Source organism: Mauremys mutica, chromosome 18 (assembly GCF_020497125.1).
Source record: "Mauremys mutica isolate MM-2020 ecotype Southern chromosome 18, ASM2049712v1, whole genome shotgun sequence".
NCBI classification, from domain to species: Eukaryota; Metazoa; Chordata; order Testudines; family Geoemydidae; genus Mauremys; species Mauremys mutica.
In genome coordinates this window covers 18,982,184-19,004,950 of record NC_059089.1, presented here as the reverse complement: position 1 = coordinate 19,004,950, position 22,767 = coordinate 18,982,184, and the positions used below count along the sequence as shown (strand labels likewise).

Below are 22,767 nucleotides of genomic sequence, written 5' to 3'. Positions count from 1 at the left end.
GAGTTAGGCTATGCTGAAAAAAAGAGTAACAGCAGCTTCCAGTCACTGTAGTAGTATGAGAGGAGAGGAATATCTTGAGTGCTTTTAGTATAGAGGGAACTGTCCCGTCACAGCTACAGAATTCAGGAACATTCAGTTGACCAAACAGACTTTTAGATAATGTTTTCACCTCTTAGCTCAGAGAGCCGAGAAGCTACAATAGTGAAAAGCCAAGTCTTACTGTTGTTTCTGATTTGCAGACAAAGAAGTATGCTGATGTGATTATTCCTCGTGGAGTCGACAATATGGGTAAGGGCTGTTTACTGCTTTAATTGAACTCTGCACATGAAGTCAGATCCCCAAATTCTCCTACTGAACACTGTTGTACAGTGGAGGGGGCAGTGCTTAGAAACTGACATGGATTATCCCTGACTTTGTTTGAATCAGGACTATAGGTTTTAGCATTATGTTGTTGGGATCTGGCTCCAAATGCAAGCCGCACCATTGCGATTAAGAGTAGCTGGTTGACTCAGACTGGGCTGTTTGTTAGAGACACCCGCTCAAAAAAAGAGTGGAACAAAGAGCTCAGCCAACAACTTGCATGTGTCAGATATTTACTCTTCTTTTTCGCAGTTGCTATAAACCTCATTGTGCAGCACATCCAGGACATTTTGAATGGCGACATCTGCAAGTGGCAGAGAGGGGCGATGAATGGGCATGGCCGGACATACAAGCGATCGTTCCCTGAGCAAGCAGAGGGCAGCACCATGCTGGCAGCTGGCAAACGATCTCATCTGGAGTCCAGCAGCCGTCCCCACTAACCAGCTGGGGGGCTGAAGAAGTTGCCTCTGTTCCAGACCAACTTTTTTAACAAACTGGTTTGGGACGTGCCCATAGCAATTTAGGGGCAGATTCAAGAGGGTTGTGTGTGTGTGTGTCTTCTCACAGAGGAGAGGAAGGAGCTGGATTATTGACCCAGGACCTGGTGTTAGATGGCATTGTTTGCTGAAATCCCCCTAGGAATTAAATCTAGTGGGGCACAAGATCATTGATCTCCCCTCATGGTGCTTTTCCTTAGCAGCATGGTTGGCTGCCAGGAAAAAACATCTCTTTGCTCCAAGTGAGACGCAGCAAAGAGCCTTGTTTTTAAACAAGCAGGTACAGGGCCCAACTGCCCCCTGAGATTTCCCTTCTCCACAGATCCAGCATTGCCATGGACAGAAGGGCCACAGTTCACCCTTGTGTGGGGAAAAGGACTGATCTCTGCTGTTGTGCCAATAATGAGAAGTCTGTTTTACTCAGGGCTGAGCAAAATTAGGCTTCTCTTGGGCAACAGGCAATTTACAAAGGAGCAGTGGGGCTCCACCTTCCAGTTGAGGTGTTTTGTCACTAACTACACTCTCTGTAGCATAGACTTTAGTTTTTGTGCCCAAAGCATAACTAGGTGGAGTGCCTCATGACAGGAAGGCTGCACCCAAGTCAGAGTCTGCTGAGCCGAATTCATTTGCAGACATGGTTTATAGTTCTCATTCCTTCCCCAAAGCCACGTTAAAGCTCAGAGTGCTGTGGCACATCCTAAAATGAGCAGAAGGAAGGCTGAAAACTTAATGTGAAATCCCAGGCTCTAGCTTAGTGCTCCCTCTCTCATTCCAAACACCAATTGGTACCTCCTGTCTATCATGTATAGTCTGTAAATGCAGGCTTAAGCCTAGCAGGAAAAATTGGTTATGGTTGAAGATGAACTTTTTTCATCTCTTATAAAAGCAAAGCCTGGCTCAAGTGGTTGTGCTGCTTTGATTAATAAACCCATGAAAAAACAACAGCCACATGGATGTAACCATTTTATATAAATGTATTTTCACACACACACCCCCGCCAGCACAGACATACCCAAAGGAACAGTCTCAGTAGGAGCTTTAAAGAAGAGCCCCAAAGGGGTGTCTAAACAGCAAGGGGAGCAGGAATGAGCAAACAAATCCCTGTGTAGTGCTTTTAATCTCCTCTCAGCCATAGGGCGTTGGGCACTAGTGAGCTCTACTGTGTTGAGGGTGAGTTAGTTAAAGCTTCAGTGAAGTGTCACTAGGGTCTCCTCTAAATGCATCTAGTCAAATATGAGTCTCTTCCCTCCAAAGGTGGCAGCCTTGAACAACAGGCTGGTGGTTAGAACATGAGGACACGCTATAGTAAACAATCTAGGCACCTGTTCTACACTAAATATCAAGGGTAGTTTGAGACAGTGCAGCTAACCTCTAATACTGTAGACTTGCAATGAGACTCAGTCAGGCTACAGAGTCTTACATCATCTGCCCCATGGGGATGCATTTCTTACCAACATAAATTACAAGGCTTTTTACCCTGAGCCCCTATCAAGAAATGAAAGCAGAGTTACTTGTAAGCATGATCAGTTCTATCTTGACAGGCTCCACTAGTGTTTGCGGATCAAGATGTCCCAGCTGTCCTTCCAGCGCAGGGCCCTTAGCTCAGCTGCTGAGAGGGTAGGCTCCCCATATGTCAGTGGGCTGAATGTGCGATAGACCAGGTAAACGGAAGAGAACCAGGCTACCATCAAGGCACTGAATGCATTCTTAGGGAGTTGGGATCTGAGAGAGAAAGAAATGAAGTTAAAGCAAAGCTACCTACATAGTCTAATAGCAAGAGACTAGTGTAGCAATTTGGAACTTTGCACTCTGCTACCTGTTAGACATGGAGACCCCAGGAAACAGGTTGTGTCTTCTCACCTCCAAAGAAATGTACTGCTAGAAAGGGCTGCAATTTACCTTACCTGGCTCTGTACAAGCATTAACTGAGTAATTCTCCTCTGGGAGGCAGGGCAGTGTTACTACAGATGGGACATAATGCAATGTGCCCAAAGCCAGTGAACCCCATCATTTCACTACCTTTGGCCCCACTAATTAGAACTGCAGGACACCCTGTAGAGTATCCTGGGTACCTGCAGAGGTGATCGGTCAGATGCTGAAGTACAACAGGAATCAGGAGAATTTGGAAAGTGAGAGCAGGCAGGTAATGGTACAGGAAAAGTGTCTTCTCCATCATGAAAAAGGGGAGGTAATTCACAGCCCAGCCTCCCACGCAGAGTCCTCCAGCTGATACCCAGAGCCTCCAAGCATCTACAAGACAAGACAAGAAGGGCAACACACTGCTGAGCACTAATCAGGACTCCGGAGAGGGTCTGCTACCAAACACCCTGGAAACTACCAACTGCAAGGACAGGCAAATTTTCAAAAGTTCTTATGTTGCACATGTGGGAATGGCTAGATAACACTTCCCTAGCCACTTTGGCCAAAGGTTATGCTGTGTAAAACTGCATAGGATCTTTAGTAGTCATGCAGAGCAGACAGGACCTGTATGCATAAGGGCACCTCTAAAATACCCAGGGCAGGTGAGCCCTGATGGATTCCAAATCTGATCCTTTGAGCATTAAAGCATCCAGGAAATGCATTGATACTATATTCAGTGTAATCTCCCAAAGAAAGGATGGTGTCCTGCAATAAAAATTTCTGTCAGGAGAGCGCACAGCTCATCAAGCTAACCAGGGGAGGTGTCTAGTTCTTTGTCTTAGACAGTCTGTTCCATCAAGAGTATCTGAACCCCAATTAGAATTCTCACAGCTTCTGTGCAGCAAGGTGTCAAACTGCTCTGTACAAGGCTACTTCTGTGGCTAAGGGATCAGACCTTCAGGGATGTCACAAATCTTTCTCCGTCGTCGAAGCAAATACCACAGGAACAGACACACATATACAAGAGTTGCAACATTAGCTGAAGCCCAGGTGAGAACGTTCCCAATCAGGTGGATCTGAGCCTGTAGGATAAGAGGTGGAAAACAGCGGTGATTTTTTACTACAGAGAGAAGCCAAAAACTAAGTATTACATAGCTGTATAAACCCAAATCCAAAACCTCAGAATTTACCTGACAAGCTTTGGCAATCCCCTGTCCATCTGGCTATTGACAGTGGGGTGGCTGTATTATTTCATAATTGATTTTTATATATGGCATTTGAAAGAAGCTGTCAGTGGTGGACTGATGTTCTACACTGGATCAAGTGAATATTAAATTGCAATTTTCTCTTTAAGTGTTAGCAGAAGAGAGTTGTTTACTTAAGGAACAAAGCTGTCAAAAACTGTATCGAGTGCCTGCAGAACTCTCCAGTTTATTTTCCCACTGTTGGGCAGCGGGTTATATCAACTGTCCTATCTGGCATTGTAAGGAACATTTCAAGAGAATGTGGGAGGGGAAAAGGAAAGCTTCTATTAAATTAAAATGTGAAATGTTTGTTTTACCAGAGGAGAAAATTATTTGCTTTGAAACTCACAACAGGTTTCTACCCACCACTATCTGTCAGAGACAGCGTAGAAGAGACACCAGGAGAATTCAGCCTGATCTCTTTCAAACATTCTCACCCCATTCATATCTTCCATTTCAGACTTCACAGAATCCAAATGAGCAAACCAGATTTAATACATGACACACATACTTACACCGGAGATAGGGTGGAACCAGTAAGCGATGTTTGTATCCATAGTGATCCAGTCTAGGGGGGAAGAGCTGTACTTATGTTCTGTGTCTTCATTTTTCAATGTTAGTATCTTCCACTAGAACAAAGCAATCAGAGGACTTTCAGATTTGGAATTACACTGAAGACACCTGGCATGGATGAGCAGTCCCACACCTACAATGGCCAGGCAAGTTTCTGAGCCAGATGGGGTTGTCATTACTGTATTTGATTATAATTTTAAATGAATACTGGTTCCTTATTGAATTTTTGAAGGTTAGTAAGGGACATCAAGCGCAGTGGTAACACCCATTAAAAATCCATGTTAAGACTGAGTCTTGGAGTGCCCTATTACTGAAAAGTTGAGTTATATAGCTGGAGGTACTTTAAGCACATGCCATAGATCAGCATGCTGGATAAACTAAAAACAACATTTTGCAACATACATTTTCAGAACTTCACAATGGGTCTGGTCAGCTATGGACCCTAAAATCTCTCCCTGTCGTTCACAACAACACGTCCTACCTCCAGAAACGGCCCATAGAAAACACTGCAGTGGCCCCTACAGCTGTTTCAACAGGTAGTCTTGTTCATGTATCTTTTTTGATGGGGAAGGTGAGAAAACAACTCTCCCCCTAATGACTAAGCAATGGCTGTTATCAATCCGAAGCACCCGTCACAAAAATGCTGCATAGAATCCACTGCCTAGCATGCAGTGAGGAATCACATCCCACCCCCCTTCCTGTTCCCTTGGCCCAGTCACCTGCAGTTCTGTGAATCTGGCCATGAAACTGAGGTTTTTGCTGATGTCAGCCTGCGTGGGTGAGTGCAGCTCCACTTCCCGCTCCTTCTGCTCTTGGCCTGAAAGTGCATCACATGGCTCAGAAACATTCAACATTCCATAAACCCTCCCTCTCCTTTGCTCAGAGGGGCCCTTCTGCAATGAAACTGGTGTGATTCCAAAGGAAGGGGACAGTCTGCTCAAAGGGTATGTGTTCCTAAACAGTCCAAGTCACGTGGGGACAAATCCCTAATCTCCATGTCCAGCCCAAGTAACTCAACCCTCCAGGCTGTGGGAGTGATGGCAGAGCTATCCTACAGCTGTTACTCCAACCTACAGGCTGGCATAGGTTCTATGGCCCTCGCACCACCTATAAATGCCTTTCTGTACTATATCTAGCCCCTTTCCCCCGAAGAGGAAACCCACACATTATAATCTATAGAACTCTACTGAGACTTACTTTTCCCGTATCTGTGTTCCTCCACATTCCACAGCATGCTCTGGTGATACCCTTTGGACAACTTCTCCCCAATGATCTCCAGCTGCCGGTAGCCCCACTCAGGTAGAGATGCACCACTGAGCTGAAAAATAAAAATGAAGGCTTAAAGAAAAGGCACAATCCTGCCAAGCTGTGCCTGAATTTCAGACCTATTGCTAGAGCTAAACAGACCCCACCTTAATAGGATGGCAGTGGAGTGAGTGCTCAGTAGTGGCAGTGACAAATGTGGTAAAAGAGCTTAGATCAACTAGTAAAGTGGATACTGTCTCAGACACCTGCCTTAAATTTTACCTGTGAAGAGAAATTCTTAAGCAGGCCTGTCCACCACTCGCTGTTAATGATGCAGCCTCTATTTCTGACCCACAGGCTGATCCTCAAATGAGCTGAGCACTTGCAACATCCAATGGAATTATGCAGTGTTCAGTCTGTAACAGATCATGCGATTACAGTGCTTCATTGCCATCAGAAACACAGTCCTTTCACCAGACTGATGTCAGACCAAGCTGATAAAAATACAGGGCTTTTTCACTTTAAGGAGGATTAGTTTTGGACACAGATTGCATGGACCCTCGGGATGACAACAAGGGAAGAGGAGAAGCCTGATGTACATAAACCCACTTACCTTCAGCACTGCTGAGGTATTCACATGGACAAACCTTACTTCAGATAAAATGGTCTTCCACACATCTGTGTCCGATTCCCGATTTACAATTTCCTGCAAGAGAGGGATGTCTTTTGATCTTTACTTTGTCTTAGATGTTTCCTAATAGGAGAAAAACCTCCCTGCCCCTCACCCAAGTTTTCACTCACCACTCTCCAGAGGTTCTGTGCTGGCATGGAGATGTTATAATCAACGTAACAGGAGATTTCCTGGGAGTGTGGGCTCAGCGGTGCAGCAACATCATGTCTGCAAGATCCATAAAGTAAGTGTCCTGGGCTAAATTTTCTGTTCATTTCACAGGGTTATTTAATAAACCCCACAAAGCTACTCAGGGGGGTACAGAAATTTAGCAAGTAAAAAGCAAAACAACCTATTGGCACAAATCAAGTGGCATATTTGGGGGGGGTCAAAGAAAGGGAGGGGGGTCCTTGTTATAAAGGGCCATAAAACAGCATTGGAGGAAGCTGATTTTGCCAGCTACCATCCTTGGTAAAGCATAAACACCTCAACTGGGGCAAACAGAAGGATAGCTGGAATAGTAGCTGTCTTCAGTGGGGTTTCTGAGAACAGACCAACTGGCATTCCTGTGACCCGCTTGGGCCTGGAATGAGCACAAAGAGAACCAACATTCAGGGTTCAAATGCCCCGCCTCCTAATCTAGGTGACTGAAGTCCATGTGGACTCTTAAGAGACCATTTTTATAATAATGCAGCCTTACAAAACTGTCACAAACACACAGCAGCCAGGCACATGAGGTGCAATTTTCAAGTGCCTACATGATTTGGGAGCACCAAGTCAGCTGAAAACCACATGCCATGAAATTCAATGGGACGTGCTGCTAAGTCAATTAGGCACTTCAGAAAATCCCACCCAAAGTCTACTCACTCACCCTTACCATAATGGTGTGGGTGGTACTGATGCAAAAACTAAAAAGACCTGCCTGTTGGGGGGAAAAAATTACCCAGACGAGTGGGCATGTAGAAATGTGCAACGCTGTCACAACGTATATTGGACTAGCTGGGACCTCAGAGGTCTCTAACACTTCTAAATACTCCATAAATGGTCTGGCATTTGCCTTTTGCAGCTGGTCTGGCAGTAGAAGAGCAATTTGTGATACTAACCAGAAATTGTTTAGTGACAGACCAGCTGTATCCAGGCCTATGGCTGAGTAGACTGCGAGAGCCTAGGGAGTGTCTTAGGGAGAGCACCAGCACTCCGCAGTGTCCCCCCATCCCTACACAGACACTTAGAGAAGCAACAACGCAGAATGAGCCAGCAGGCTGGGAGAAGCACATACGTGTTGAGGTAACGAGTTGTGATGCCGTGGACCAGTTGCACAATATGCCCATGTCGGACGGGACGTGGTGGGTTACTCACCACCAGCTGCTGCCTGCCAGGGTGACAAACCAAAAGAAATGTTTCAATTCCCCATCACAGCTAGTGCCAACTAGTGACTATTAGCTTGAAAAGCCTGGAGACCAGGACAAAAGGAAGGAGGAGAAACATTTGGACAGTCAGATGAGAAATCTGAGCTCCTTATGGATGCAGAGAAAGTTATTGGACACTAAACCGAGAGGGGGACAGGCTGACTCAGGGAATCAGTAATGGAAACAGAGCTTTTAGCCCTCTTGGTGGCTGGCCTGAATCCAGGTCAGCCAGTGGTCACCAAAATTTATTTCCATCTAACAGCTGAAACTGATGGCTTATATGAAATGAGTCAGTGGCTTTAGTCAGGTCTGGCATGTATCCTTATCACAACGGACGCCGTCATTGGGCAGTCTCCAAAGAACGATTAAAGCCTGCGTGGGTCCTGGAGAGACAACTCCCCTCTCACCCTAGACAGGTACAATGCACACTGGCAGGGGTGGTGCACTGAAGCTTCCCCAGCTCTCCCTGTGGATAAAGAGAAAATTTCACTCCCCAGGGCTGTCAACCCAGCAGTTTTCTGTACAGGTCTACACTTCAGCGCCATTCCAGCACAGCGATATTGGCAAACACTCCTAGTTTGGATGCAGTTTATACCATCAAAGTATCCTTTTGTTGGTACAGCTTATATCAGTTCCCCCCAAAAAATAAGCTATACCAACAAAAGCAATGTTTTGCCAGTTAACCTGTCTACAGTAGGGCATTGGTTGGCATAACCCCTAATTGACAAAATTTAAGAGCAGACCAGGCTCCTGACTCTCAGGATACACACACACAGGATTCTCTCTAATTTGGGCGGATCTGTATCTCATTCCTAACTTCAAACACAAACAGATACTCAAGTACAGCCAGTGTCAGCCCTACTCACTGAGACCTGCACATAGACTTTAGAAGCAGTACTTTGTTTTTTTTCACATGCTACATGGAATTCGAAGCGTCTCCCTCCCATCAGTTTAATTTCTCTTTACAATTCCCTTTGTACCCCCAGGTCCCATGCCTCTGGCAGGAGCAGCTCTTTTTTTGGAGCACCTCAGTGCTGCTCCTAAGTCAGCCAGCGGGGTGATAGGGACAGCCAGCATCTCTCTACAGCTGAGTGCCCCCTCCTGCCTGTGCAAAAGAGATTTAACTGAAGCCCAGTTCTAGTCACTATCTGATGGTAGGAGATGTTTTTCTGCAATTAAACTTATGGTGACTTTTCTATTTCTCTCTTACTCTTGCTGTATACAAATTATTTACCCTTGTATAATACTTTCCATCCCAGAATCTCAAAGCATTTGCAAATATTCATTAAATCCTTCCAGCACCAAGGAGATCCAATAACACTATCATTCCCATTTGACAGATGGGGGAATTGAGATGAAGTAGTGAAGTGACTTACCCCAGGACATGCAGTGAGTCAGTGGCAGTGTGGGGAACACAACTTGAGACTGGGAGTCCTGACTCCCAGACCCATGCTCAATCCACTAGACCACAGTTACTTCTCTAAGCCTATGGAACCCAGTATTCCCAGCTGGCGTCCAGTCCCTGTACTAATCAGGCCTAGCCCTGCTTAGCTTTTGGGATCAGTTTTCATCAGCAGATCTCATGGTATGGCACTTAAGCATGTTTCCTGAATACTCACATCCCAGGATCCTTAACGATCCACCAGTTATTGACATCCTTGAAGGGATAACAAGTCACCTGCTGTTGATGGGAGCTGCCTCGGCCATTCTCGTACCTATATGGGTAGGTAAGAGGACAGAACTCTGAGGGAATGGTACATCTCTGTTCCCTGTGACTGTGTGGAACAGAGAGCAGCCTCAGATTAAACTAGCAAGTCTCACTCAGTGACCTAAATCAGCACTACACCACTGGCTCTGTTCTTTCAAAGACAGCTGAAGAGTCACAATATAGCTGCAAAGCGCAGGAGTCACAGCACATCAGATGTAATGTAATACATGTGCTGAGGCCAAGGCTTCCGAGGAGCAGAGTGCACCCAGCACTCACCGTGTTTTCTTGTTTTCCATTCCAAGGAGTGCCTGACAAGCCAATGCTCAGACCCTCTCTTCCATGCAGTGAATTGTGCTGTAATATCCATGAAGGGATGGAGTGGGTTGGCTATCAATGGCTTTGGCCAGTGCTTGGGTAAATGAATTAGGTGGAAAGATTAAAGCACAGGACTTGAATAGGAAAAAGACCTACTAGCTTCTCTTTTCCAGCCCTCCAGGCTAATGGAGGACGTGTCCCTGCTGTCTAGTCCCCAGAGGTCTACCCTGTCTAATCTGAAATGCCAGAAACAGCAGCACTTCCAGTGTTTCCCTTGGGACCACTATCCAACAATGCAGGAAATCAATGGAGATAATTTTTCTTTACATATACCCCATAATGCACCATAAACCATTCCTCTCCTTCCTTGGTGTTTCGATGGTTCTCTCATCCCCACAGTCATTGTTTAGGGCAAGTCTACACTACAAACTTGCATTGGTGTAGTTATACCACTTCTGATGAAGACGCTCTCCTGTCGGCTTAGCAACTCCAGCTCCATGAGAGGGAGTAGCTATGTCAATGGGAGACACAGCGCTGTCTGCACCGGAAGTTAGGTCAGTGTAACTACAACACTCAGGGGTGTGCGTTTTCCACATCCCTGAGTGATGGTTATACCAAAGTAAGTGTGCAGTGAAGGCCTGACCTTAGTCAATCTAGACTCATTTCGCTCTGATCTTAGAATCCTCTCAAGTTTGTCAGCATCAGTTTGGTATTGTGATGCCCCAGTACCATATGCAGTATTCTAGCTACCTTGCCAAAGGAGTTGCATGAAAAGGGACTGTCATCTCCTTACTCTGGGAAAAAGTAACATTCTCTGTATAGGTAGCCAAAACATTACATTGGTCTACTGGCTGCAGCATCTGATGGGAAACTCATTCATTCCGTTTTCTCTCCACTACCAACCAAGATTCTTTTGTAGATTTACAGCTTTCCAGATACCATTCCCCCCTCCCCTGAGCTGAATATCTGCATTTCAGATTATTTCCCCACCATATATATAAGTTTCCATTTGACCAAGTCAACATGATTTTGTCTCCCTGCCCAGCTTTTAACTCTGTTTTTTTTCCCCCTCTGTACTCATTTGGCATTTACAACACGTCCCAATTGGTATCCAGAAAAGTACTCTTCTTGCCAATTGCTAAGGAATATGGTAGTAACACTGATCCCAGTTGCATCCCACTGGATGCCTTTTGCATCTCAATACAGTGCTGGTTTTCCTGATCCTTTTAACCAATTTCCAGGCCACGTAACAGTGCTCAAATTCTTACCAATTTACATTTCCAAGGACGATTAGAATCACAGAATCATAGGGTTAGAAGGGACCACAAGGGTCACTTAGTCAAGGCATGCATCCGACAAAGTGGGTATTCACCCACGAAAGCTCATGTTCCAATATGTTTGTTAGTCTATAAGGTGCAACAGGACTCTTTGCTGCTTTTACTTAGTCGAGAGGTTCTCAACCAGGGGTTATTCAGAGGTCCTCCGAGGGAACATCAGCTCATCTAGATATTTGCCTAGTTTTACAACAGGCTACATAAAAAACACTAGTGACGTCAGTACAAACTAAAATTTTATACAGACAATGACTTAGTGTACAGTATATAGAGCAGTATCAATGACATGTAAATACAATATTTGTATTCCAATTGATTTATTTTATAATTATATGGTAAAAATGAGAAAGTCAGTAATTTTTCAGTAATAGTGTGGCTGTGACACCTTTGTATTTTTATGTCTGATTTTGTAAGCAACTAGTTTTTAAGTGAGGTGAAACAAGACAAATCAGACTCCTGAAAGGAGTATAGTAGTCTGGAAAGGTTGAGAGCCACTGCTCTAGTCAAACCTACCGCCAAGATGCAGGATTTGTTGAGAAAGTGGATAAGGAAAAGTTATTTACTTATTCCCATAATACAAGAACTAGGGGTCACCAAATGAAATTAATAGGCAGCAGGTTTAAAACAAATAAAAGGAAGTTCTTCTTCACGCAGCGCACAGTCAACTTGTGGAACTCCTTACCTGAGGAGATTGTGAAGGCTAGGACTATAACAATGTTTAAAATGGGACTGGATAAATTCATGGTGGCTAAGTCCATAAATGGCTATTAGCCAGAATGGGTAAGAATGGTGTCCCTAGCCTCTGTTCGTCAGAGGATGGAGATGGATGGCAGGAGAGAGATCACTTGATCATTGCCTGTTAGATTCACTCCCTCTGGGGCACCTGGCATTGGCCACTGTCGGTAGACAGATACTGGGCTAGATGGACCTTTGGTCTGACCCGGTATGGCCTTTCTTATGTTCTTATGTCTAAACCATCCAAGACAGATGGCTCCAGCCTCCTTTTGAAAACCTCCAGTGAAGGAGCTTCCCCAACCTCCCTAGGGAGTCTGTTCCATTGTCCTACTGTTCTTACAGGAATGAAGTCTTTCCTGAGATTGAATCTAAAATTTAATTTAAATCACACCAGGTAACACTGAATACACTACTGAAATCTAGAGCCCTTGCATCACTACCACGTTCCCTTCATCCTCTCATTTTGGAATTGGATTGTGAAAAGCAAGCCCTTTTCTTGGTATGATCTGTTCTTGTTAAGTCCATGGCGTTTGGTCTTCTGTTACCCTGTAGGTACTTACAAATTCTCTCTTTCATAATCTGGTCTAATATTGTAATAGAGACTGAAGTGAGACTGAATCTAAGGTAAATACTAGGATTTTCCCTTCTCCCCCAACATTTTATTTCCCCTGCAAGTCTCTGGTACCTTCCCTCTTCTCAATGACATTGCAATTAATTGCCAGTGGTTTGGCAAGCTGATTACAAAATTATTTTAAGGATGAATCACACATTATCCTAATGTGCCTAGTATATATTTATGTTTTTCAAGCATTTCTTTATCTTGGATTCTATCAATACCTTTATAAACCAAGTCTGCTTGCTGAGGTTTAGAAATGGAGCACACCAGACCTGAACGTCGGTATTATAACTACGAACTGCTCAATGGAAGTTTACCCCCCAGCGCTTCAATAGGAATATTAATGGGCTCCAAAGCCCTTCGTGGAGTAACAACAAGGTTTTGTAAGACATGCAGTAGATAACATACCCTGAAAGCTTGATGTAAAGAGAGACTATGATGCTGCACAGACACAGCCTGTGAGATCTGAACTGTCAGCTCAAGAATAGGAGCATAGTTAGACCCACCCCTTCCCCCGTCCCCTCCTCCACACACACTCTAGTGTTACAGAACAAAACAGATTCCTCACCTGATGGGATAAGTGTTCTTGTGAGAATGGAGCCAGCATGGCACGGGTTTGCCTAAAACATTCCGCAGGGTAATCTGGGAGCCATAGGCTACCTCAAGGGGCTGGCCCTGTGTGATCCGAGCTAGCCCGCCCTAAAAAGCATAAGATAATAAACCAGAGGAAAAAAACTCAGAAGCTGTTTGACTCTGAAGAGAGTCATTCACAGCTTTAACGTGTAATATAACATGTTAGTATAAGGCTTGCTGTCCTCGTTATAGCTATAAAATTCCGATCCTGCTACACTATGCTCAGAATCAGAGGGGTAGCCCTGTTAGTCTGGATCTGTAACAAGCGACAGAGAGTCCTGTGGCACCTTACAGACTAACAGACGTATTGGAGCATAAGCTTTCGTGGTGAATACCCACTTCGTCAGACACCCACAAAAGTTTATGCTCCAATACTTCTGTTAGTCTGTAAAGTGGCACAGGATTCTTTGTCACTATGCTCAGAGGTAATCTGGTTACAGAATGAAGCCTGCAGAATTTCAGGGTCTCAGGGACCATCCCCAAAGCAATCCTGCACCAACAATAAACTAAGAGACTATTCTATATGGGCTCTGTTCTAGTCTATGTAGGTCCTTACACTGCTCTCAGTACCACAGTCTGAGGATTAAGCAACGTGACTAACATCAGTGTCTACTGAATGTGTAGGTAGAGCCCTGTAAAATATTTTTTTATAATTTTGGGGGGTTTGGAGGGGAATTTCTTGTTATTTCATTTTATCAATTCCCCCATCCACAGTGGGGCTGGTCCTGCCCCCCAGAGATATTGGAGGATGGCTGAGTCATGCAGGGGGAGTGGGAGGCACAGGGAGAGGGTTGGGAGGTAGGGAGGCCTGGGGGAGATGGGTGTTACAGAGCAAGCCTGCCCCACATTCACGCAGAAGCTCCTGTCCCTTGGGGATGGGCCTGGCTCCCCGCTCTGGGCACTGCAAACTGACACATGGGGTCGCAGTTCCACTCATGTTCGACCCATCATGATGACAGGGGCCAAATCTGAGTGAGTGGTGGGACAGGAGCTGCCACTAGAGGGCGAGTTTTTCATTTTATTTGATGTTGGTTTGCATTTGCTAATAAAACAGGGCTCTATGTATAGGTGACCCACTGTCTTAGGGACACGTTACTGATCTTGTAGCCCTAACTAGATAGTTTCCCTCCAGTTCTGGGTTTGGGTATTTTTAAAACCCCCTTGTGATTTCATTATTTCATTTACTTGTGAGACTTATTCCATTGACTTCAGTAGTGTTCCACTGGCATAACCAACATGACTGTGCTCTTATGTGGAAGAGTGGGCATATTTTGTGTGGGACAGCAAACATTGCTCTTGGTACAAAGGAAAGCCCCAGGATAGAGACGGGGACAGAGCTTTCACTTACTATTAGGACTCAGCACTTCCTCACTATTTCAGCTTAAAGCCATTTTATAGCACAATTGCAGCAAGATGAGAACAAAGGAGCAAGTATTTCACGGTGATAATTTAGTCCATTTCCACAACAGAGGGCATGTGCACAACCCATTTCCTTCACTCCCGCTTTCCTTACCTCCAAGCTGGCCTGGAAAGCACTGGTCATAATCTGGTCATGAGGTCCTGAGCGGTATAGCAAAGTCAAGTGAACGTAGAAGAAAGACAGATACATTGCTACTGGGACGACTACTAGAGCTATTCCCCTCGCCAGCAAATGGCACAACACAGAAACCTGGCAGAATACAAAGAACTCACTGTTACATCCGTTCAGGTAAGTCCCAGCTTTGTGCAGCTCTCCCCCACTGATAGGTAATAAGGCTAATTCAGCTCAGGATCTCAAAGCACTTTACAGTGTTATTTAATCAAGCTTCACAACATTTATGTGAAACATGGAAGGGTATTCCCATTTTACAGATGGGGAAACTGAGGAACAGACAGACGAAGCAACTTGCCTGAGGTCATGCAGCAGAGCTGGGAAAAAGTAAGCAGATCTGTGTATTCCCCTGCTCCCCCGCCCCTTTCCCAGCTATTGAGGATAACCAGGTACTTGGTTATTTTTAAAAAGGAAAAGGAAAAAAAAAATCCCCAACTTCCCTGTGGACTTACCACTGCGGACACTTTAATCACTTCTCCTGCAAGGTCAGACTGGGGTGCACAGGATACACTGAAATTGGATAGGTTTTAACCTGAAGACCCTGTCAAACCATATTAAAGATGGGTAGCAGCAGGGGCAGGAGGGCAAGCCACTTCCTGTTCAGAAATACAGTTCGGCACCAGAAAAGCTACACACGTACACTTTATCTCAAACTTGACCCTGCTTTTTTCCGATAACATAGCTGGGCCATAGTTCTGCAAGCAGAGGGCTTCCAGACCATAACAGTAGGCTTAATTGCAACACACACCTAGGATTTCTTCAAGTGTTGAATTACTAGCTGATGGTTTAGAAGGCTTTTAGCTTGCGCCTCCTTCTCTGGATGCATGCTGTGAATGTAATTACATGCTATTTATCGAGTACATTAGGCTACCTACATTTGACAAGGTCTGGTCTCCTATCAAGTGCCAGGAGTGGACTCCAGCGATGGCCAAGAGCAGCATGTAGGTGAAAAGCCCCATGTATTTTACCCTGAGAAGACAGCACACAAAGATCAAACTGGGGTAAACATACCCAGACTATAGACAGGATTTAATGCAAGGTGTACGTATTCAAACTCTCTCTTGAGCAAGGAGTTCCCAAGCCCAGTGACACTGGTGCTCCAGTTCTGTACGCTGGTTGAATCAGATGCTTTGTGGCTTGGTCTCTGAAGTGGCTATTTGCTTGCTAATGACAAAGGCGGAGAGGCTGTTGATAACAAGGCAGCCTATCACAAGGTAGAGTATGGAGGGTCCCTGAACTCAAACAAACACAAAGTTGGGAGTAGGAGTTGAAATCCAGGTCTCAGTTTTAGAAGGCCCATCTCTGATAGAGGCTTGTACCAATACATGTATTTCATTCTTTATAGTACAACCCCCATCAGTTTGTCTGTCACTGCTTTATGTGGACTGATTTCATTGGCTCATTGATTATTTCAAGGGTATTCAATGAAGAATAAAACCTGGAGAAGCTTGCTACAGACAGATGTGCCACAACTAGCTGCAGCATCAAGAGCGAGTCTTGGAAAGCTGAGCTCTTGATAACACAGCAAAGCAAAGGCTGAGATGGTGAATACTAAAGCAATCTGGGAGTTTAGTAAAACAACATGACAGGAGAAGTCAGTTCTTACCCAACTGCACAGGAACAAGCAACTCCAGTCAGTAAAAGCCAAAACCACCAGCCTGCAGTGAAGGGGCTTAGATAAAGGGACAAAAAGAGAGAAAACACAGTAAGATACAGGCACCCAACTAGAATTCTATTATGCTAATAGTAGTTTACATCAGGCCTCCTAGGACAGCGATTGTTATCCTTGGTCTAGGTGTGGATGTTAAACACTTCTCCTGACCTTGAAAAGTCATTCTGAGCACTGAGAGTCTGCACAGCTTCTAATATCGCAATAAAGCCATGGGCTAGGCCACAGGCTGGGCTAAGTTTAAAGGCTATTATTTTAAATGGGGCTCTGCAAGAATCAGAGAACACACACAGCCAGGCGAGAAGAGACTAAGATTTCTAAGTTGACTCTGTGCCCATGAGCAATAATAAATGACTAATAGGGATATTTGTCACCCTCTTTATTTCTATGCACAGGGAAATTTTCCAGACCAGAAACTGGCAGTGAGGGAGAAACAGCCAAGGGATTTTTTTTAAATTATAAGGAAGCCAAGACAACCCCACTATCATTTAAACAACACTTTAGAACATAAGAACGGCCATACTGGGTCAGACCAAAGGTCCATCTAACCCAGTATCCTGTCTTCTGACAGTGGCCAATGACAAGGTGCCCCAGAGGGAATGAACAGAACAGGGAATCATCAAGTGATCCTTCTCCTGTCGCTCATTCCCAGCTTCTGGCAAACAGAGGCTAGGGATACCATCCCTGCCCATCCTGGCTAATAGCCATTGATGGACCTATCTTCCATTAATTTATCTAGTTCTTTTTTGAACCCTGTTATAGTCTTGGCCTTCACAACATCATTCTCTGGCAAAGAGTTCCACAGATTGACTGTCCGTTGTGTGAAGAAATATTTCCTTTTGTTTGTTTTAAACTTGCTGCCTATTAATTTCATTTGGTGACCCCTAGTTCTTGTGTTGTGAGGTGTAAATAACACTTCCTTATTTACTTTCTCCTTACCAGTCATGATTTTATAGACCTCAATCATCTCCCCGTTAGCCGTCTCTTTTCCAAGCTGAAAAGTCCCAGTCTTATTAATCTCTCTTCATACGGAAGCCGTTCCATAGCCCTAATCATTTTTGTTGCCCTTTTCTGAACCTTTTCCAATTCCAATATAAATTTAAACTTTCAAATTGCTTGGAAGATAAAATCCTTCCAACATCACTATGAGTGGTCAAGTATCATTATCCCCATTTTACAGAGGGGATTCTGAGGCGCAGAGAAATGAAGTGAGTTGCCCAAGACACAGCTACAATTAGATAAGGATTCTTGCCTCCCTGGCTCGAATTTGGACCACTAGCCCACACCCCAAATAAGGTTTGCAGTATACCACACACAAGATTATTATAATTGGTGCCAGACAGCCTTTGATGTATTTATTTATATGGCAATTAAAAAAACCCCAAGCGGCACAAATGTTTTATACTTAAATGATGAATGGCTTATTACAACTAACTGGAAGGTTATCCAACGCCCAGGAATGAAAACCAGTTTTACCTGCACTTCTGTAAATTGTAGAACTTCAGGTAGGACAAAATTGCAAGCAGGATAAAAAAGATCAGTACTGATTCCAAGAGCATCAGCCTGGATTGAGTGATCAGAGAGTTCTCTGTTAGAAACAGAAGGAGAAGATATATACACACCAAATTAGGCATAAATTATTGGTAGGAAAACTGTCAAGCAGTACTCATGGCAGCAACAATACCATCAACAATAAGGACTTCTAAAGACCTGCTCAACTGAGAATCAAAGAAACATTTCCAAAGAAAGCAAAACAAAGATCTTTTCACAGTATTATAAGCTTGATATGAGAAACAGAGCCATGCTCTGTGTTTGAGAAACCTTTCAAGCATGGGAAATGGCACATGGGTGAGGGGAAGAAGAAAAGACTTGCTGAAATCTAAAGCTGAGGTATGGCCCTTCTGTCATGCACACCCATTCCCAGTATATTACAGAAATCTGAGGAAGAACCTGCAGAGAGGCTCCTCAAAGGCAAAGAAATAAAGATGCCCGCATGGCTGTGAGGTTCAAACCTTCCTCTTTGTTCAATAATAGAGAGACCCAGTAGTGTCTAGTTAGGAGCAGGGCTGGAACTGCAGGCTGTGCTGCAGGTCAGAATTGAAGTGCATGGGAAGAGCTGTGTGTGGGGCTCAGGACTGAATAGCAGGATATGCTGATCAGGACTGATGCACTGTCAGAGCTGTGTGGGAGAAGCTACCGCAGCACCCACCTCTTTAACTCTCAGCACTGCTCTTACTAACTGCCACGTGCACTAAAAATTCAGTGTGGAAGAATTCAAAGGGGAAAGCGGATCATTCCCCCTCTGTATGGAGAGTAAGGCTGAAGGCACAATCCTTACCGAAGAGGATCAGGAGGGCAGCTCCAAACGCAGCACAATGGGAGAAGTGCAGCTCTACCAAAATCTGGTACGCTAAAGGCACACACAGGGCACCAGTTAGTGCTGGCAGAAGCCGCAAGGACCAAACGGGCACGTTCATACTGTACTCTAGAACAGAAAACAGTGGGAGGACAAGAGCATTAGAAGCCTTTGCTTATTGTATTGGTGTTTGCAAGAAGAATAGGATTTGGTTTCATACAGCTCTTCTCAGACTCAAGGTATCGCCCCATGTTGTTTATAAACAAAGGGCTAAGATATCAGCAATGCGGGGCTGTAGCACCATCCTGCAATTTCTTTTACTCACAGTTAGGGGACATTAGAACCTAATTATCTGAAGTAACGTAGGCTAATAATAATAATAATCCTTCACATTTATACAGTGCTTTCATCTGTAGACTTCAAAGGGCTTCAGAAAATGGGCAAGTATCATTCTTCCCCTTTTTAAAGATGGGTAAAGTGAAGTATGACGTTCAGAAAAACTGAGTATCCACAACTCGAAATGAAATCACTGAGAGCTGTGGATACTCAGCACCTCTGAAAACCAGGCAAATGGGACTTGCACAAGGTGTCACAGCAAGTCAATCTGAGAGCTGGGAGGTGTCTTGATTCTCAGTCCCATTAACCTATCCTCTAGACTATGCTGCCTTTTATAATTACTCCTTACTCTCTTCTGTGCTGTGGGATCTTTAGCATCTTCTGAAACATCCACTGCAGTCATACAGAAGACTTTGATTTAACATCTCTTCTGATGAAACATCACCAAGATCAAGTAAACAAACTAAACAAAAACAAAAACCCCTCTGCTTCTATTAGTGACTAAAATATCATCAATCATCTGTGAAACGCAGCTCTATTCTGTTGGAAGAATGAGACACTGTTAAAATAAGCTCTTACCAGCCCCAATTCTGTTCCACAAGAAGTTTCCATCAAAGCCTCCTAAGTAACCTGAAAAAGAACAGTAGATGTGGCTAGAGTGAGTGGCTCATGGAAATGGGTGATAAAATTTTGAAGGTTAATTAAAAAACAAATCTCTATGGAGAGTAATCAGAGTTAGCCTCCCACTGCATCCCCATGAGTGTCTCCTCAGTATTTTTATACTTAGATATGGACCATCTCGCCCAGATGCACATCTCCCTTGCAGCAGTGCTTTATTACATGAAAAAGTTACCTTAGGATAGTATGCAGGAGACAATATGAAAATAAACCACACACTGACATGAAAGGGGCAACTGCTTAGTTAATCCTCCCCATTTTATATTGTCCCTTTCCTCTCCCTGGACTTCACACTTTTGGGGCCTGAATCTTCTCTTGTTGCCTACTATTCCCAATGCTCTAACCTCTCCAGGTCCTCCTATTTGCCTGGGAGTAAGATAAAAGTGTGGGGGAGAACCTCCACCGTAATAGGGAAATGGGTAGGGGTCATGGCAAATGGTACATGTGCAGAGTTACACCACTTTCCCCGCTCCTGCACTCCAAGCCACTAGCCTGGGGTGGGCAAACTTTGTGGCCTGAGGGCCACATCAGTGTTCTGAAACTGTATGGAGGGCTGGTGTAGTATATTAAATTGCTCCCCATAGGAATCTGCCACTTAAGGTGTACTACTTACGGCTGCCAGTCCTGGTGCTCTGCGTGGCATGGTAAGAGGGTGGGGAGGGGCAAGGGGTTTTGGGGGGCCGTCACGGAGCAGTTGGATAGGCGTGGGAGTCCCAGGGAGCCTGTTGGGGCGGGGGTGTGGATGGGGTCAGGGCAGTCAGGGGACAGGGAGCGGAGGGGATTGCATATGGGGGGAGTCCCGGGGGGGGGTTTGGGGCACGGGATCCCAGGATGGGGGCAGTCAGGGGACAAACAGCAGGGGGTTGGATGGGTCAGGGGTTCTGAAGGGGGCAGTCGGGGGCAGGAAGTGGGACGGGGCCAGGCTGTTTGGGGAGGAACAGCCTCCTCTACCCAGGTGTAGTGTATTAAATTGCTCCCCATAGGAATCTGCTACTTACGGTGTACTACTTACTGCTGCCAGTACTGGTGCTCCGTAAGTAGCACATTCCTACGGGGAGAAATTTAATACACTACACACATGAAATCAGCAAGGTCTCTGTGGAAGAGATTCTGCCCTATCCCTTCTCCTCCACAAGGATAGAATTTGAGAACTGAAAGCGTATCTGCAACCTGTTCCTCTTTTCCCAAAGCAAAGAGCAATAAATGCTTCCTAAATTAAAGTTCAATGGAGCCCTACCTCCAAAAGCTAGCAGCATATGGCCAAATGGCGGGCCACTGTCATCCACAAAAAAGATCCGCTTCATGTACAGAGACACAAACTGGCCATAGTAAACTTCATCAAAACTGAAACACCACAGAGAAAGAAAAGTGTCAAGTCTAACGGGAAACATCTCACAACATGCTCATACCTTAGTGATGGGGACATTAACTGACTCCTCCTTTGGCAATCTCAGCAGAGGGACTGAATGGAGCATAGAGATTTGGCATCCCTTTCAGTCCTCTAGGTCAGGGTTGAGGCATGCTGGTGAGGATGCTTGCATTGCCACTGCATGTGCTGAATCCACACCAGGATGTAAGTATCCTGAGCCAGCAATCCAGAACCTTTCATCACCATTACATTCTCACTCACAAACTTTAAAGAAAAAAAAAATCCCATGTATTTTAAATGGGAAGTGAAGTGCTGTGCTTACACCACAGCCCGTGGGTAGGAGAGTGCCCAGAGCCGGTTTACTAATCCCATCACAGTCAGAGCCACCAGATTCACATTGATCTCTGCAGCGACCACAACAGGCTGCTTCAGGAATCCCAACATCCTGCAGAATGGTTTGGCCAAGCCTCTGAAAGCAAAGTAGGAGAAGAAAACAGCTGCAGTTACCATTCTGATCAGAAATAAGTCACTTATCTAAGGCACTGCCAGCAGTTTAGGACAACAGCATTTCCAGTATTCTCTTTTCCAGTCTGCAAGTGAAATATTTTCTATATGCAACCTGTGCAACAATAATCCTAAAATGCTGCTCTACTCTAATAAGTATCTACCTAAAATTGGCAGATACCATTTCAATCAGCTTCCACACATATAGTCATTTCCTGCCCTTAGGAGTTTCATACATTTTCCCTATTTTTAACTCGTTAGCCCTGCAGAGCAACACAACTCAGCTCAAGGAGAGACTTTTGGCTATTTATCCTGTTTCATACATCATCAGCAGCATAATTGTAAAATTACATTTCATATTAAGATGCTTTCTTGCTGATTAAGTGTGAGCCAGTCTCTCAGACCCCAGGCTGAGTTGGCAAAATTAGAATCATAGACTATCAGGGACCTCAGGTCATCTAGTCCAACCCCCTGACAGATTTTTGCCCTAGATCCTAAATGGCTCCTACAAGAATTGAACTCACAACCCCTGGGGTTAGCAGGCCAATGCTCAAACCACTGAGCTGTCCCTCCCCCCATAGCGTGGACGCTCCCAAGCAGAATGATTTGCTCTGGACACAGAGCCGCGATAAACTATGAACCTCACGGTGCCATTTGTAGCGAGTCAGACACATTGATGAAGGGACTTTATTGCAGCCCAGAGAGGAAAAAACCTCGTGCTTGTGCAGAACACCCACGGGACGATGCCACAGCCCTGGAGCGATGGGGCCAGCGTCTCACCTCAATACACTGAGATCCGTGCGCGTCCCTTCAGCCTGAGGCCAGGCACTAGGCCCGAGAACAACCGTTAGCCCCGCGGGCCGCGCCGCCGGGCCTGTCTCTCCCTAGCCTGGGTCTGGGGCAGCCGAGGCCCATGTTAACGCCGCGCGGGCCGGCCCCGGGTGGCTCCGAGGCTCGCGCTGACGCCCCACAGGCGGGAATCTGGGTCGCGGGGCTGCTCCCGGCCGCGCGCGCTGCGCTGAGGAGAGTCGCCCACGCCTCAGCTCGCGCACCCACGTCACCCGC

General features: G+C 45.2%; 2 protein-coding genes across 9 annotated transcripts in view; one reads left to right on the top strand and one right to left on the bottom strand.

The window, feature by feature from the left end:
* The window catches only part of UCK1 (uridine-cytidine kinase 1), a 13,676-nt gene extending 9,399 nt beyond the window's left edge, over positions 1-4,277 (top strand). For all 6 annotated transcript variants that reach the window (XM_044992674.1, XM_044992669.1, XM_044992671.1 and 3 more), the window contains 2 exons: positions 240-288; positions 613-4,277. In XM_044992674.1, coding sequence (XP_044848609.1) covers positions 240-288; positions 613-800 — 237 coding nt within the window. In that variant the 3' untranslated portion in view covers positions 801-4,277. The remainder of the gene's footprint in view (positions 1-239; positions 289-612) is intronic.
* Positions 1,804-22,767, bottom strand: POMT1 (protein O-mannosyltransferase 1). 3 transcript variants are annotated; one of them, XM_044992666.1, is made up of 20 exons: positions 22,483-22,759; positions 21,521-21,667; positions 21,067-21,173; positions 19,731-19,781; positions 18,798-18,944; positions 17,936-18,047; positions 16,397-16,462; positions 15,666-15,759; positions 14,713-14,868; positions 13,135-13,265; positions 9,478-9,573; positions 7,729-7,821; positions 6,581-6,677; positions 6,393-6,485; positions 5,732-5,852; positions 5,254-5,351; positions 4,477-4,590; positions 3,673-3,799; positions 2,930-3,107; positions 1,804-2,579 (listed from the first exon to the last, which is right to left on the bottom strand). In XM_044992666.1, exons 2-20 carry the CDS (start codon positions 21,640-21,642, stop codon positions 2,405-2,407), a joined length of 2,178 nt encoding a protein of 725 aa, XP_044848601.1. In that variant the 5' UTR covers positions 21,643-21,667; positions 22,483-22,759; the 3' UTR covers positions 1,804-2,404. The 3 variants fall into 3 exon arrangements, 2 of the variants coding, with proteins under 2 accessions (XP_044848601.1, XP_044848602.1); XR_006574192.1 differs by lacking the exon at positions 1,804-2,579 and having other exon boundaries at positions 3,028-3,107; positions 3,607-3,799; positions 22,483-22,767; XM_044992667.1 differs by lacking the exons at positions 21,067-21,173; positions 21,521-21,667; positions 22,483-22,759 and adding an exon at positions 21,239-21,418.